The sequence below is a fragment of the Neophocaena asiaeorientalis genome, unplaced genomic scaffold (assembly GCF_003031525.2).
Source record: "Neophocaena asiaeorientalis asiaeorientalis breed wild unplaced genomic scaffold, Neophocaena_asiaeorientalis_V1.1 scaffold443, whole genome shotgun sequence".
NCBI classification, from domain to species: Eukaryota; Metazoa; Chordata; class Mammalia; order Artiodactyla; family Phocoenidae; genus Neophocaena; species Neophocaena asiaeorientalis.
This window is the reverse complement of record NW_020171808.1, coordinates 2,492,137-2,507,991: the sequence shown is the minus strand read 5'-3', so window position 1 is coordinate 2,507,991 and position 15,855 is coordinate 2,492,137. Positions and strand designations below refer to the sequence as shown.

The following is a 15,855-nucleotide window of genomic DNA, read 5'->3' as shown; positions in this document are numbered from 1 at the left end:
TGTTTTTTGCGGTACGCGGGCCTCTCACTGCCGCGGCCTCTCCCGTCGCGGAGCATGGGCTCCGGACGCGCAGGCCCAGCGGCCACGGCTCACGGGCCCAGCCGCTCCGCGGCACGCGGGATCCTCCCGGACCAGGGCACGAACCTGCGTCCCCTGCATCGGCAGGCGGACCCCCAACCACTGCACCACCAGGGAAGCCCCTTGTTGTTGTTTTTAAGAGGAGATACACTTTGAAGTACACCTGAAAGCAGAGGGAAGAAATGGGTTGGAAATTATTAAGTGAAGAAGATTTTTAGGAGCAAACTGTGGGAGAAGGGAAGAAGGAGGTCAGCAATCTTTATGCAAGTTTAATAAAGGACAAGAATGCAGACCCCAAGAAGGAAGTGAGGTCCTGAGGGACAGCCAAGTGTGTACAGGTGCAGGGCGGCCCCCGAGCCTGGAAGCAGCTGGGGCTCTGCCGCCATATTTCATACTCGTTCTCTCCTACTTACTAGCTTGTGACCTGGGGTCAGTAACTCACTTTCTGAAAGCCTCAATTTCCTCTTTTGTAAATTCAAATAATATCAAGCGCAAAGGACTACTGTGCAGATCAAAAAAAATATGGAACATATCAAATTCCCAGTAAAGCAGTTATTATCGTTACAATAATGTTATTGTTTTTGATAAAACATAAAGTGAGACTCTAGGATGGGAAAAATTAGTGAAGGGGAGAAAACTACGGAGATCTTTCAAGTGTACAAGCAGCCATTATGGAGAACACCCAGGAACAGATTCATCCCACAAACGCCTCCTGGGAGCCTGGGGGGTGACGCATTGGCTGTGTTAGGGCCGTGGACGGAGATCCCAGTGCCAGAGCCTCAGGACAGAGTCAAGGAGGGAGGAGCACAGACAACCAGCAGACGGCGACCTGCGATCTACAAGGCAAGAGTGTGAGAAGTTCAGAGAAGATTTTAAAAATCTCTTCTAGTTTAAGTGAATAGAAGTGGTTGAAGAGAGCTGGACAGTGAATTAAAACTTTAAAGTAGATTTAGAGAGGAGAAAATTATCATTCTAGGAAGAGAAAAAGACATAAAAATAAAAGGTGGGGAAGAACAGAGTTTTAGCAGAGTTGACACAGGGAAATGGAGCGGGAGAAAGCTAAAGAGAAACACTGGTTGTATCCAGACTGTGGAGGGCGGAGGTTTAGAAAGACTCATTTTGCTTCCTTAACAGATGAGATGTCCACGTGGTTCAAAAAAGCACAAAAAGGAGCGCAGTGACAGCCCCCACGCCCCTCCACGAAGGCAGCTCCGTCACTTTCACTAATCTCTGGTCTAAGAAAGATCCACTTTCTATAACATGTGGTTCTGTAATTTCATTTTTTAAAGAATGCATGATACTATTTCTATAATAAGAAAAAAAGAAGAAAAACCCCCAATGTTCTTTGGGATTCTAAGCAGTTAGAAATGCAGTATAAAACGGTGCTCAAGGGCAGGGGCTCTGTCTGCAGTCAGAAGATAAGGTGTAAATCCCAGACCTTGCCACTCGGGACGTCAGGGCCCTCCCTGTGTCTCACTTCTTTGTCTCTAATGTGGGGATAAGTGCTGCACTGTCTCAGAGGGGCGTAAATAATCACCAAAAAGTGCTCAGCAAAATTCTCCTGCACTATACAACAGATGAAGGGCATTTTTCAGAGTAGTGGAAAGCCATTAAAATTAATGAAAGGTAATAAAGCTTTAAGGGTAAAGACTTTACGTTAGCAGCTTTTAACTCTTTGGGGCATAGGTACTGCTCTGAAAATCAAAAGAATGGGTTACTTCAAAAAGTACCCCAAATTTTGTGTTTAATCTCATGGTTTCATTAGTTCTCTGAAATCTTGGGACTTTGGGTTAAAAACACCTAGGGAATTTCCTAGCGGTCCAGTGGTTAGGACTCCGCGCTTCCACTGCAGGGCACATGGGTTCGATCACCTGTCAGGGAATTAAGATCCCGCATGCCCCGCAGCACGGCCAAAAAAAATCTAATCTACATAACTGCAGCTACTAACAACTGTTATAAACTAAACATTTTATAATTGAATATAAAAAGGGATTATTTTAAATTAGCTCTCGGACTTCCCTGGTGGTGCAGTGGTTAAGAATCTGCCTGCCATTGCAGGGGACACGGGTTGGAGCCCTGGTCCGGGAAGATCCCACATGCCGCGGAGCAACTAAGCCTGTGCACCACAACTACTGAGCCTGCGCTCTAAAGCCCGCGAGCCACAGCTACTGAGCCCACTCGCCGCAACTACTGAAGCCCACGTGCTGCAACTACTGAAGCCCCCGTGCCTAGAGCCCATGCTCCGCAACAAGAGAAGCCACCGCAATGAGAAGCCTGCGCACCGCAACGAAGAGCAGCCCCCACTCACCACAACTAGAGAAAGCCCGTGGGCAGCAACGAAGACCCAACGCAGCCAAAAGTAAATAGACGTTAAAAATAAATAAGCTCTCATTTACTGAAAGTTTATTATTGTACACTGAGATCTATACTAAGTGCTTGTCTCATTTTTGGATACTTCCAGAGATTCAGAGACTATTATTCTCATTTTAAAATGAGGAAACCAGGGCTTAGGAAGTTTAAGTGACTCTCATTGCACTAGCAATGGAAAAGCTGGGGTTTGATCTGAAATCCATGTTTTCATTCTATACGGTAATATATTGGTTATGCAAAGGGATAGTATAGGCATACCTCGTTTTATTGCGCTTCACAGATACTGCGTTTTTTTGTTTTTTTTTTACAAACTGAAGGTCTGTGGCAACCCTGCATCGAGCAAATCCATTGGTGCCATTTTCCCAGCAGCATTTGCTCACTTTGTGTCTCTGTGTCACATTTTGGTAATTCTCAAAATATTTCAAGCTTCGTTATTATTTTATTTGTTATGGTGATCTGTGATCAGTGATCTTTGATATTACTGCTATGATTTGCTGAAGGCTCAGATGATGGTTAGCACTTTTTAGCAATAAGGTATTTTTAAATTAAGGTATGTATGTGTTTTTCTGACATAATGCTACCGCACACTCAACAGGCTACAGTACAGTGTAAACACAGCGGTTACACACACCGGGAAACCGAAAAGTTCACGTGACTTGCTTTATTGTGATATCCACCTTATTGCACTGGTCTGGAACCAAACCTACAGTATCTCCAAGGTGTGCCTATATGAAATGCATGAAAAATTTAAATGTCGGTCAAATATCCCCATCTAAAATTTTGCACAAATTTAAAATTTTCTTAAGTCAGAATGTGTACATAATTATACAAAGGTAAAGCTCCTTTAATTTCCCCTCAGAGTTGAGAAGCATAGGGGTTCTATAGGCAGAGCACCTTTTCACATACTATCTGTATGACCTACCTATATGACTGCCTGTATGACCTTCAACAAGTTACTTAACCTGTCTCTGTTCCCTCGTCTGTAAAATGGAGAGAGCAGTGTCTCCGTCACAGGCTGGTGTGAAGTTTAAATGAGTCTGTATGTGTAAAGAACTTAGGTCAGAGTAACTGTTAGCTATCACCATTATCTGGTATTTGCATGAATTAGTGAGATGTATAATACATAATTTAAAACAATTTCCTGTACTTAAATGACCAGTCTGGCCGCTCACAGGTCCATCCCTATCAGTAAGGCTCTGCCCCTGAGAAAAGGAAGCTGCTGCAGTCACAAACGTCAAGGGGGCCAGTGGAACAGACACAGCTTCGGAACCAGACAAACCTGACTTCAAATTCTGGCTCTCTGAATACTAGCTTTATAACCCTGAACAAGCTTCTTCCCCTTGATGTCTTTTATTTCTCCCCATTCTAAGTTACCACATTCTTGATTTTTAAAAAAATTACTCAGTGATGACACAAAATATTCAAATTCAAACCAGGATTTCCAAATGACGGTTTGCTAAAAATTATAAATGAAATTTTTAGCCATGAAGATTGAGTTGGGAAAAAAAAAGAAATGCAGAAAAAAGAGATCCACATTAAAGTGAGCCCCTTAAAAAATCTATATCAGGGGACTTCCCTGGTGGCACAGTGGTTAAGAATCCACCTGCCAATGCAAGGGATACAGGTTCAAGCCCTGGCCTGGGAAGATCCCACATGCCGTGGAGCAGCTAAGCCCGTGAGCCACAACTACTGAGCCCACGTGCCACAACTACTGAGCCCACGTGCCTAGAGCCCGTGCTCCACAACAAGAGAAGCCACTGCAATGGGAAGCCTGTGCACCGCAATGAAGAGTAGCTCCCGCTCGTTGCAACTAGAGAAAGCCCACGCACAGCAACGAAGACCCAACGCAGCCATAAATAAATACATTCATTTGAAAAATCTATATCAACATATGTACATACCTATTATCTGAAATACCATGTAAGATACACAACATGTGAAAGTCCTGTTCCCACAGATGTTATCTGTGGCAACCGCAATATCCACTTAATAGTCAAATCATGCAAATATATCTTGGCAAAAATTACCATATTTTAAAAATTATTTGGGAAGAAGAGCTTAAGATTTGTTTTTCTTACTCTTTGAAGCTGATGTGGTGTAGATAGGTAAGTCCCTTGCTGCTCTTCTCAAAATTTCTTGCTGTCTTTCTTGGCTGAATTCCTTTTCATAACGTTCCTTTTCAGAATTGGACAAGCAGAACTATAAAAAGGAGGAATAACTATTAATTCTTTTTAATCCCATGGTTATTAACTATCAGGCTCAGAAAAACAAAGTTGTATCCAGAACAGAAAAAACAAAAATATTTCCTTCTATAAAGGCAAAACTTGTCTTCGAATTTGTTTAGGAAGCTAAATCAAGCACATTTTAACAAAACCACACACATACCTTTGACAGATTGAGAAATATTTGCCTTCCATACTAATGATGGCAAAGAACATGAACTAAGTATTTTTTGCATTTTTGTTTTTTTACAGAGAAGATTAACTTTCCCCATCAAAAAGGGCTTAATATATATTTTCTGTTAGTAAAAATTCTGGTGTTTGAAAGTTAGTGTCAAGAGATTTGGAAGGATGTCCAAAGAGTCACTTGCTTTGTGTAACAGGCTAAATCACAGGCATGGGGCCCTACTATTTTCTGGCCAAATTTCTCAATGAGGACAACAAGTCCTTCTTTTACTACTCTGTTTTTGCTTTTAAAAAGCTAATCAATCAGGGTGCTTTCTCCAGAAGTATTAAGGATTGCCAAGGTAAGTACAATCTCCTTTTCTCAAGGAGAGATTCCTTTATAGAGTTGTTTCCAGTTTCCACTTCTGAAGTTTTAATTCCCGTGGGTGGGCAGCCTCCAGCCTATTTCTTTAAATAGCATTTTCCTACAAAGGACTTGTTCAGTTGCTCTTCTTTTCATGTCATCCCAGCATCTCAAGGACCTCAGTTTTATGCCTCTATTTTATGTAACCAGGAGTTATTTTTCAGTGTCTATTGGTCTTTATTTCACAGATTGTTTTAAAAAACAAAAAAATGGCCTAGACATGCTCTTGATCATAGTTCATACTTTAACAATACTGTTCCTCAATTTTTATTTACTTACAGGGTTTTGCTTGAAAAGGTCTAAGGGGTCATGACTAAAACTTTATCTTTTAAAATTTGAGTATTTTGGTCTACCTGCGAACTCAAGTACCAAGTCTTCCACACTCTCAATGCCTCATTGTCAATAACGGCACTGCCATCCTGATGCAGCCTCTTCTGTTACAAACGGGGCGATAGGGCAGCACAGGCAGGATTAAGAGCTCTGGGGTGAGGAAACTGTGATCCCAAGCAGCTCAGGGAATTTTCTAAGGCTGCAGAATTATTGGCAGAGCTGATATAAAAACACGAGTCTCTTGAGTTCTACCCTAGTATGTTTCCCTCTGTGCTGCTGCTGTGAAATACGTGTTCTTTCTTTTTACAGACTTGTTACTCTAACCTGACCAAAACACGATGGCTTAAGAAGTAGAAGAGTCCATTTAGATTACCTAGCCTAGCTCCCACAACTAAATCTTGATGGCACACAAGAAATCCCCAATTTACTTATAAAGGACAAGAAGTAACACGGACATATGAACAGGACAGAAAAAAATCAGAAAAAATTACACACAAGCTTGAAGTTGAGACTCTGGAGGTCACTTATCTAAACTCCCAGGCAGGCTGGAATCTTCAGACATTTCTGAGATCCACCCCCTCGAATACTGTGAGGTACAAAAATACTTTCCTACTTTGTAAGACGGCCCATTCTCCTTTAAGAGAACTGTAACTTGCTAGAAAGTTCTTCCCTGACATGATGCATCTCTGAAACATTCAAAACAGAGAATAAAAATCATATGGTATAACGTTAAATATATATTTGGAAAAAAGATGCTCTAATCAAATTTTACAGTTTCCTTGTAAAATCTGAACAGAATTTTCCTGGGCTGAGCTGTTTCTAGCCAGGCCTCAAAATCATTACTTTTCTGTAAGAACTATGGTTATAAATTACGAAAAGCTTAAACCAAATGAAAATCTCAAGAGACACCAGGATTTTAGATGAGGAATGGAACAAAACACAACTTAAAGTGAACTAGATGTTTGAAATTATTCCTGTCTATTTTTCATTAAATACTACTGAACAGAATTCAAACCATGAAATGCCATTATTTTAAATTTAGTGTTCAAATTGTTCAATTTAAGTATCTGTTACACACCAATTAAGAGCTTGGCACTGACCCAGGTACCAGGGATCCAAAGATGAATAACAATACAGCCTTTGCCTTCAAAAACACATTCCTATAGTTCAGTATGAATGTTAACCATGTAAACATAGAATTACAAATCAGCAGTTCTTTGCAAGGTGTGATCAAAGCTCCCTCGGGAGGGGTGAGGGCCGTCAATGAAAGTTTCTTGGAAGAAGAGGTACCTAAACGGGGTTTAGAAAGATCAACAGGAATCGTCCAGGAAGACAAAGCAGAAAGAAAATTTTGGCAAAAGAAGCAGCATATGGAAAACACAAAGAGGTGAAAATAGTATATTCAGGGCAACACACTACTTGAATACGGAGTTCCAGGAAGAAGCAATGGACATGAAGTAAGACCTCAGCTCGCGAAGGGTCTGTGTACCAGGCAAATGACCAGTCCACTGGCAACCTCTGCAGGAACGCCAGAGAAGCGACAGAACCATATTGTCTTTTTAGAAAGATGACACTTAGTGATGGAAGATGCCTACCAGCTTTTCTTATGCTGCTTCCTCCTTACCATTCATTCATTCAAGTATTTAGCAATCTATTACATACTAGGTCTGATTCTAGGCAATGAAGATAGCAGTAAATAACAAAGAGTCTTCCTTCAAAAAGCTTATCCTTTAGTGGAAGAGATAACTTATAAAGGTCTCAGCTTTAATACCACTTCTTCAGAGATTTCTTTGATCACACTATCTAAAATAGCTTTTTTCCTAATAGCTGTTACTGTTATGCTCTGCCACATCATCGCGTTCTTTTTCTAAATGTATCACGATTTATAACATTTTATGTTTGTCTTGTTCTTTGTATTCCCAGAGCCCACCACAGTCTGACAAAGAGCAGATGCTTAGGAAATACTGGCTGCCTGAAAGAATGAAAGAAGAATGCCTACCTTTATAACTTAACTTCCCTAAAAATGTATAGTTTTTGCTCTTTCGACCCAACCAATCCCCCTAGATCCAAGCCCGAAGTGTTGCTCAAGCCTCTACATTTAGAGTCCTTTTAATGCGGACATGAACACCTATCTCACAACTATGCAATTTCTTATCAAGAGCTACTCAGGCAGCCCAGAGTAAGCTTATTCAGAAAGATCATCTTACATTCCTGTCCCTGGTTGTCACTGCAGCCTAGCTTAGCTGGCCCTTCATGATTGAATAATCAATCCATTCAATACTTACTGATGCCCACTATGTGCCAGACAGTGGGAGAGGGATATAGTGGAGAACATGATAGAAATGACCCCTGCCCTTAAACAGCCGACAATTTAATAAGGTGATACATACAGGTAAGCAGGCAATTACAATACTAGGTGACAAGGTCCGTGACAGGGAAGGTAGATCGTGCCATAGAAGGGCCACTGGACACAGGCTGTCAATTACACTTACAATTACACTTACAGGAACAGGGGAGCATGAAGGATGGAGTGGACGTAAAGGCTCAGTTAAGCACTGGGCTAAATGCTAAATGGGTACAACATTGCAAATACAACAACCAAAAAAGAAAAAAGTAAGTTAGATGGCACTAATGTGCTAGGCATTCTGTTAAGCACTTTCCCTATAGCATTAATTATATATTATTATAAATACCATCAATCACATGTACGTATGATTAATTTATTTAACCCATACAACAATCCAATAAGGTGCATACAACTACCATCCTCACTTTACAGAGGACGTACCTGAGGTACAGACGGCTAAGGAGTGTGTCCAACGTCACGCGGGTAGAAACGCAGAGGGATGAGGCAGACGAGGGGGTCTGGAGCTGGGGGCTGAGTTCCGAACCTCTGTACTATCCTGTTTCTCAAAAGTATTGCCAATTGTTTTTCTTATTATATTTTTTATTTCCTGTAATAAAAACTATTTACTTTCACACATGCTATGTTCCCAACAGCCATCACTACTAGTAACTGATTAGATAAAATTAGGTCCTTTTCGACTTAAGAGATTAAGATATGGGTGGCAATTTGTAATATAACTTTAAGGGCTGACTAGTTACTAGCAAATGTTTGAAGAATATATTTGAAGAAACAGTAAGCTTGATGAGTGGTTTACATTATCCCTTAAAACAAAAGCCCCCAGTAGAAACAATGGGCAGTGAGAGTTTGGCGTTACCCACTACTGCTGAATGTACGTGCAGCACCCAGCAATTCTCCTCCTGGCCATCTGCCCCTAAGAACTACGTATGTACTAGATGTTAGAATGTTGATGGCAGTCCTATGTGTAGAAGCCTGAGACTGCAAGCTGCCCAACGGCCCATGCCCATCAACAGTAGACCAGATAAACTGTGTTTTATAACACAGCAGAGGAGGGAGCCACAGCTGTATACAACAACACGCATGAATCGCACACGAAGAGAACGTTAATGAAAGAAGCCAGACACGCAAGCACACGTCCTGTGTGACTCCATCCACGTGAGGCGCAGACCAGGTAAAGCCAGCTGATGCTACTGGGTGGGCAGGGGTCGGGGGAGCAGTGGCTGCAGGGAGTGTGAGGGGCTCACGGGAAAGCAGTCACGTTCTGCTTCTGGAACTGGGTGCTGGTTACTCACTCACGTGTCCAGTTCATGAAAATTCGTCAAGTGTACATTTATGGCATGTATAGTTTTCTGCATATATGTTCTGTAAAAAGTTAAATGGAAGTTGATATCTTTAAACATACGTCTATAATTTTTAATGGATTTTGATGAATCTAATACAAAGGGAAACAATTACATTATTACCATCATCTAGTATTTGAGTGCTAACCATATGGCAAGTCCTATGTTAAATGCTTCACATGAATGAATCTCACTTAATCCTCACAAACATCCTACAGAGGCGGGCATGACTGTTAGCTCCACTTTCCAAATAGAAGACTAAGCCTTGGATTCATTACATAATGTGTTGGAGCAGAAAATCAAACTCAGGCAGTCCTAACTCCAGAGAATATATTCTTATCTATCTAGCTGTTCTAAACTTTAGGTGAAGAGAATTCAGTCAGCTATATCAAGGCAAAACAGACATAGTGGTCTTCAGCTTTACTCCACATAAATGTGTACTCAATATTATTTCCAAGTGGAACCTCCAAGTAGCAGAAACACTAGCCACACTAGGTGTAACAAGCCGCGGCACAGACAATTTGTTTCCCACAATCAAAACACTTTATTTAGTTGCAGCTTATTTGTTCAGGCCTGAGAAAAAATAAATGTTGAGTTTCTAAAAATAAACTCTACTTTCCTAACTCAATTCTGTGCCTTAAGATTATTCATTCCAGTGACATAACGTACATCTTTAATTTAAGAAAACATAGCATGGCAGAAGAATATTAGCACAGCTAAACCTTAGCGCCATCATCCAACTTTTACGATGCTGCGTCAGTGGGCTGTATCTGAGGGATACGCAGATGACTCACACCCACAATGTAGAGCTACCAAGCAATTTATGAATGAAAACAGAACAAACGCATTATGTAATAGAGTTTTAACAAAGGTAACACAGGGAAAATAATTCCATAATTAGTGAAAGCATTTGGTAATTTACCAACATTGAATTTACCTCTTTGGAGGGGGAAGCGGGAGATGTGAAAATTGTCATCCAATAGGACCATACAAACATAACAATGAACAGATGGAAAGCCACAAGGTAAACAACGGCCTTTCCTGGTAAATAAAAACAAACAACATTTCATTGAATCCAGGTGAAAACAGGAAAAAGCATTATATATTAAAACACAATATTTAGGGTCAGGAGGCTCGATCCAATAAAAAATTTAATTAAAATGTACTAAAAACATCAAATATATGCACTCCTCTATCTGCATGACGTTAACATTACAGATATGAAAAAACATTCTATTCCTGCATTTAAGGGTTATTGGCCTGGTTTATAAATAAAGACTGTATTCTGAGATGAGATTTGATTTCATTAAGTTGCTGAAGATTTAAGCTGAAATCTTATGAGCACCTCCTTCAAAAGCACTTCCTAAAAGTTAGATTTTAAATGACTTAAAAATTATTATTTAATGTTCACTATGAACATTAAATCCAAGGAACTATATACTGAAAATAAACAACTCAATTCCTGGACTGTCAGGAAAGGTATCCTAAATTCCATTGTCGCTTTCAACACGGGGTAACGCAAAAATTTTAGCCACTCTGAATTTCTGCCATAACTGTTTCCTAAGTGGATTAGTGTAACACCGCAACATCTTTATCTCCAAATATTAACTCACTGATATAACTAAAAACTTTTTGTTGTGTTCTGTGGTTTTTCTATCTGTAAGAAGTGGGACTGGTTTCCATTAAGAAGCCAGAACTATTTACCAAGTGCTTAAATTCTTTTTCAGTTTGGAATGCAGCACCCCAAACTCACTGAAGAAAACAAAGCACAGATGAGCACAAAAGTTTGAGATTCTACTCATTTGTAAAGTTTGGATCAAATACTACTTTTTCCAAAAGCCTCCTCTATTACTTTCAGAATTTATTATCCCTTCATACTATTCTCCCCAAATAATTTACTCAGACTTCAATTAAAGCACTTGATGTGTTTCCTTTAAGTTAGCTGCTTAATATTGATAAGTTAATAAATGCAAAACACTTAGAACAGTGTCTGACACATAATAAATCGTCAATAAATATTGGCCATTATTATCATTGCTGTCCAAGTATAGCAGTTCCTTATTCTCAAAAACTGGTTCTTTTTGTGCATTCCCTATTTCAGTGTTACCCAAGTATATAGACTGATAAAAGTTTTCACTGGCCTGCAGTTAAATGAGAAACATTAAGAAAAATGTAGTGAAGTTTTTATAAAGCTAACATGTATTCAATTTGAAGTACTGTCCTTCCTTTGGTCTGAGGTTACTTTTCCTTATGTTTTTGGTCTTGGTTTTTAAAAAATGTTTTCACATAAAATAATGATACAAAATCGACAACTTGCTGGACCCCAGCATTTTCTCCTGCAATTATACTGGTCCATGTCTGGTCTAACAGAACAGAACCCTGAGACACACAGATGACTGATGCAGGAAGCCAGGGCTCGATGACCCTCACAACGCACGGAGCGCGTACTTCAACTTCTAGCTCCTAAAATCTCCTTCAAAGTAAACTTCTCATTCTTTTCACTGCTAGTGCAATAGTTCTTAAATTGTTGCTCATCTCATATGGGTCACTGCACAAGCCAATGGGCGCCCTTGCCTTCCAGTCTCTTGCTTCCAATCCATCTCAGTGGCCAGCGTAAAATATGTGGCTCACTGTTTCTTATCCCCGTTGGCTATGAAATTCCTGGGAAATAGCTCCATCTACATGACTAATGAATGCATTCTAGAACTCTGGAACTTCCTAGTAACCATATTTATTTTAACTATAGCTACTCAAGTCAGCCCTTCTACCTACTGAAAGTCTACTAGAAGACATATAACGTTACCTTATTTCTAGCCCTCACAATGGTCTCGTGGGTATTCTTTCAGTTTACAAATGTGAAATCGAAGGCTCAGAAAATTTAATATCTTGCCCAGTGTTACTTACTTACTAAATGATAACGCCAGAATTCAAACCCATATATGCTTGATAAAAACCCAAGGTCTCTGTCACTGTGTCATATCTAAACTAATTTTCCTCCGCTTTTTAAATTACGATCTTAGTGGTCACATCCTACTTCAGAGATAACATCTGGTGCCAAGACGAAGCCCTAACCACAACTTCCTTCTATTCTCAAATATGCTTTCTTTTCACTTTCACAAAAACTGATGTCATCCTCGTAGAAAATTGTGGTTTCGCAAAATCTGCATTCCCTATCATTCCAGCTCCCTCTAGGCTAAACCCCATGGTCTAACCAATGGATTCAAAAGCATCCCTTCATTTGTTTCTCCTTTGGAAAAACAGGCTGGAGCTCAGTCTCCTGTTACACCAACACTGAAGCCATTTTTCAAGTCTGCAATTTTATCTTCACCTATAGCTCATTTCACTTCTTTATATTACTGCCTTGCCCCCATATTCAATCAAGTTTGTCAATCCTCATCTACGTATTATTGCATAGCTTGGTTACTTTAACTTTAAACTTCTTAATCACTGAGTTACTTACAACTAAGGCTAGAATACAGAACAATATACTTTAACATTTTTTAAACATTTAATATTTTTTTAGACTATTTTTGCTCTCCGTAAGAACAAAAGCACATGGTTTTTGCCTTAAAAAATCTTAACCTTTAGTTAAAGAAAGAAAAGATAAAATAAATCTCTTAGTATATTGCCTGGAATATAGTAAGCACTTAATAGACGGTAGTTATCAAAGTATAATATAAATAATAACTGGAGATATTGTTTTTAAATAAGTTCAAATTAGTGTGATTACTAATAATCCCATATATATGCTATAAACTATTGGTTAGAAGTAATACTTAAAGTAAAAGCTTAACTCATCAAATTAAATCAAAGTTCAAAGAAAAACTGAACCTATAAATCAAAAAGTCTGACTCAAAAATCACCTGTAACTGAATTAAGAAACAAATAAGCAAACAAAAAACTTTATTCAAAGACTCTCTGAAAGACATGGGGAAAATAGCCCCAAGAAATAATGATCCAAGTTAAAAGTTCTTTTATAAGAACTTCAGAAATTCTCTGCTTTCTATGTCTGTGCTTTCAACACACAGGAAACAGTTTTGATTTTAAGCAAGAAAAACAAGCCTACCAAGATTGAGTCTATATTTATTCTGTTACTGAGAAGTTAGATCCAAAGTCAACTTGAGATTTACATGCTTAATGCCTTCTATTTTCAACAATAAGAATATTTATTAATAATTTCTAGGGACTTCCCTTGCGGTCCAGTGGATAGGACTCAGCCCTTCCTCTGCAGGGTACACGGGTTGGATCCCTGGTCAGGGAACTAAGATCCTGCAAACTACACAGCTCGGCCAAAAAAACAACCACCACACAAAAAAAGTTTCTAATTATTCAACTGTTTTAGAAATCCTCTGGATTTTCATATCTCAAATCAAATTTTATTTTTGAAATTTGATCTCAAAGGACTTAAAATTTTCTTTTATCTCAATAAAATTTTGAGCAATGATTTTTCTCTCCAGACACTGTCTCTTTGATTAGTCATTAAAACTTTAATTCCATTTCAAAATGAACTAGTAATACAATTTACAAATTCAGAGTCTGGTTACTTAATTAAATGACTATGAGTAGTAAAGTACTATTTTAAACAAATGCATAAACAAGAGAACCACCAATAAAATTTAGACATCATGAAACACCTCCTCCTCAAACTTAGCTAGAACTGATATTAAAAATCTTTGAACCACTACTATAAAGAGTTCTGAAGAATATACAAGGCAAAAATATGTATATAAATACATCAAAGAAGTTTGGGTACTAGATGCCTTACAAAATAACAGCAACTTCAATTTACATAAATAACACAAAGGAGAATATACTGAATGTATAAAAATAAACCTAATAACACATCTCCTTTTAATCACTTAAGCTTTAAGAATATGTATCTTCTTCCTGGAAACCAAAACACACACAGTCATCACTAAATAACAAGTATATGGGTTGTAATTAAGATACCATAAGTAGTCTACTTAACTTGAGAGTAAAAGTTAAAAGCGCCTTACCGTTTTCTCCATTTCCAGAAAGTGTAACTAGAATAGAAGAAAACACAGTGAATATATTTTAAACACTCGTATATAAACTTTATTTCAGGTTGACTATTCACCTTAATATCATTTTCATAAACATAAAATTTAGTTGTAAAATGTAAACAATAATGCAAATTCAGAACTGCACACTCAAAAACCATGGAAACACTAAAATTCAAATTCTTCTTTACCATAAACATTGCAATCGCACTAAAATTCTTCTTCAGACCTTTGTTAATTTTAAGTGTATCTATATGGTTATAGTTATGATGTTTTCTTTAGCTCTTTTCTTAATGCTTCCTACAGAATGAGTAGAACTCTCCCCTACAGCACTCATAGGGCACTTAATTAAGTAGTCTGTGATGTAACTTACCAAACTTTTTGTAAAAGCTACACACAAAACACATTGTTATTTTTCTACAGAAAAAAAAAAAGAGGAACTTATCCTGTGATTTTTAGAGCACTTTTCTTCCTAGTTTGAAACCCTGGGAACTGCTCCTTATTCCTCCTCTCTGGATAGTCCAATGGCCTCTGGGTCCTGTTGATTCTACTACCTAAGTCTCTTCACATCCGCCTCCCCCTCCCATTTCTCCCATTGCCTTGTTTTAGGACCTTCTCAAATGCGATAGCTTAAAGCAACTCTACCTGCAGTTTAACACATCCTCATCACCAGCAAATCTGAAGATGGAATACTCTTCAACACCCACCAGTCACTTACAGAAAAAAGTCCACAATCTTCAGAGTAGCAAACACTATAGGCCCTCTGTGATCTACAGTCTGTCCGCCTCTCCAGTCATTTGCCCATACCCACGGTCTAATTATCCTGAAAAAAAAACTGCAGTTTCCTAAATACATCAAGATGTTTCACACACAATTGCTTCCCCTATTCACCCTTCAAGACCCGGTGTATACACTCCCTCCTTGGCAAAGCCTTCTTGAGTCCCACTCCAGGCAGAGCAGGTCACTCCTTTATTTCAACGTTGCTCACCCCTCCATCTCTACCATACCACCTCATTTTTCACAATTACTTGTTGACATGTCTGTCTCACCCTGCTGGACCACATTAGTGTGGAATCATGTCTTAGAACAATAACAAACCTAACAGTTATCATTAGTTCCTTCTTACAGATAAATAAACTAAGACTCAAAATAATTAAAGGTCGTCCCTGAGGTCACAGAGCTAGTAAATGCTGTGTAGATAAGATCTGAACTCAAGGGCTTCCCTGGTGGGGCAGTGGTTTAGAATCCACCTGCCAATGCAGGGGACACGGGTTCGAGCCCTGGTCCAGGAAGATCGCACATACCACGGAGCAACTAAGCCCACGAGCCACAACTATTGAGCCCTCGTGCCACAACTACTGAAGCCCATGCTCCGCAACAAGGGAAGCCACCGCAATGAGAAGCCTGCACACCGCAACGAAGAGTAGTCCCTGCTCGCTGCAACTAGAGAAAGCCCGTGCGCAGCAATGAAGAGCCAACACAGCCAAAAATAAATAAGTAAAATTAATTTAAAAAAACATCTGAACTCAAGTCTACTTGGACT

At 39.1% G+C, this 15,855-nt stretch overlaps 1 protein-coding gene across 4 annotated transcripts in view; it reads right to left on the bottom strand.

Annotated features, from left to right (window-relative positions):
* ZDHHC20 (zDHHC palmitoyltransferase 20) overlaps window positions 1-15,625 on the bottom strand; it is a 47,156-nt gene extending 31,531 nt beyond the window's left edge. For all 4 annotated transcript variants that reach the window (XR_003003884.1, XM_024750583.1, XM_024750654.1 and 1 more), the window contains exons 1-3: window positions 14,289-15,625; window positions 10,229-10,332; window positions 4,527-4,647 (exon numbers count right to left, since the gene is read on the bottom strand). Coding sequence is in view for 3 of the 4 variants with exons in the window: in XM_024750583.1 (XP_024606351.1) it covers window positions 4,527-4,647; window positions 10,229-10,288 (181 nt within the window). In the remaining variant the exon portion in view is untranslated. The remainder of the gene's footprint in view (window positions 1-4,526; window positions 4,648-10,228; window positions 10,333-14,288) is intronic.
* Between the last annotated feature and the right edge of the window lie 230 nt (window positions 15,626-15,855).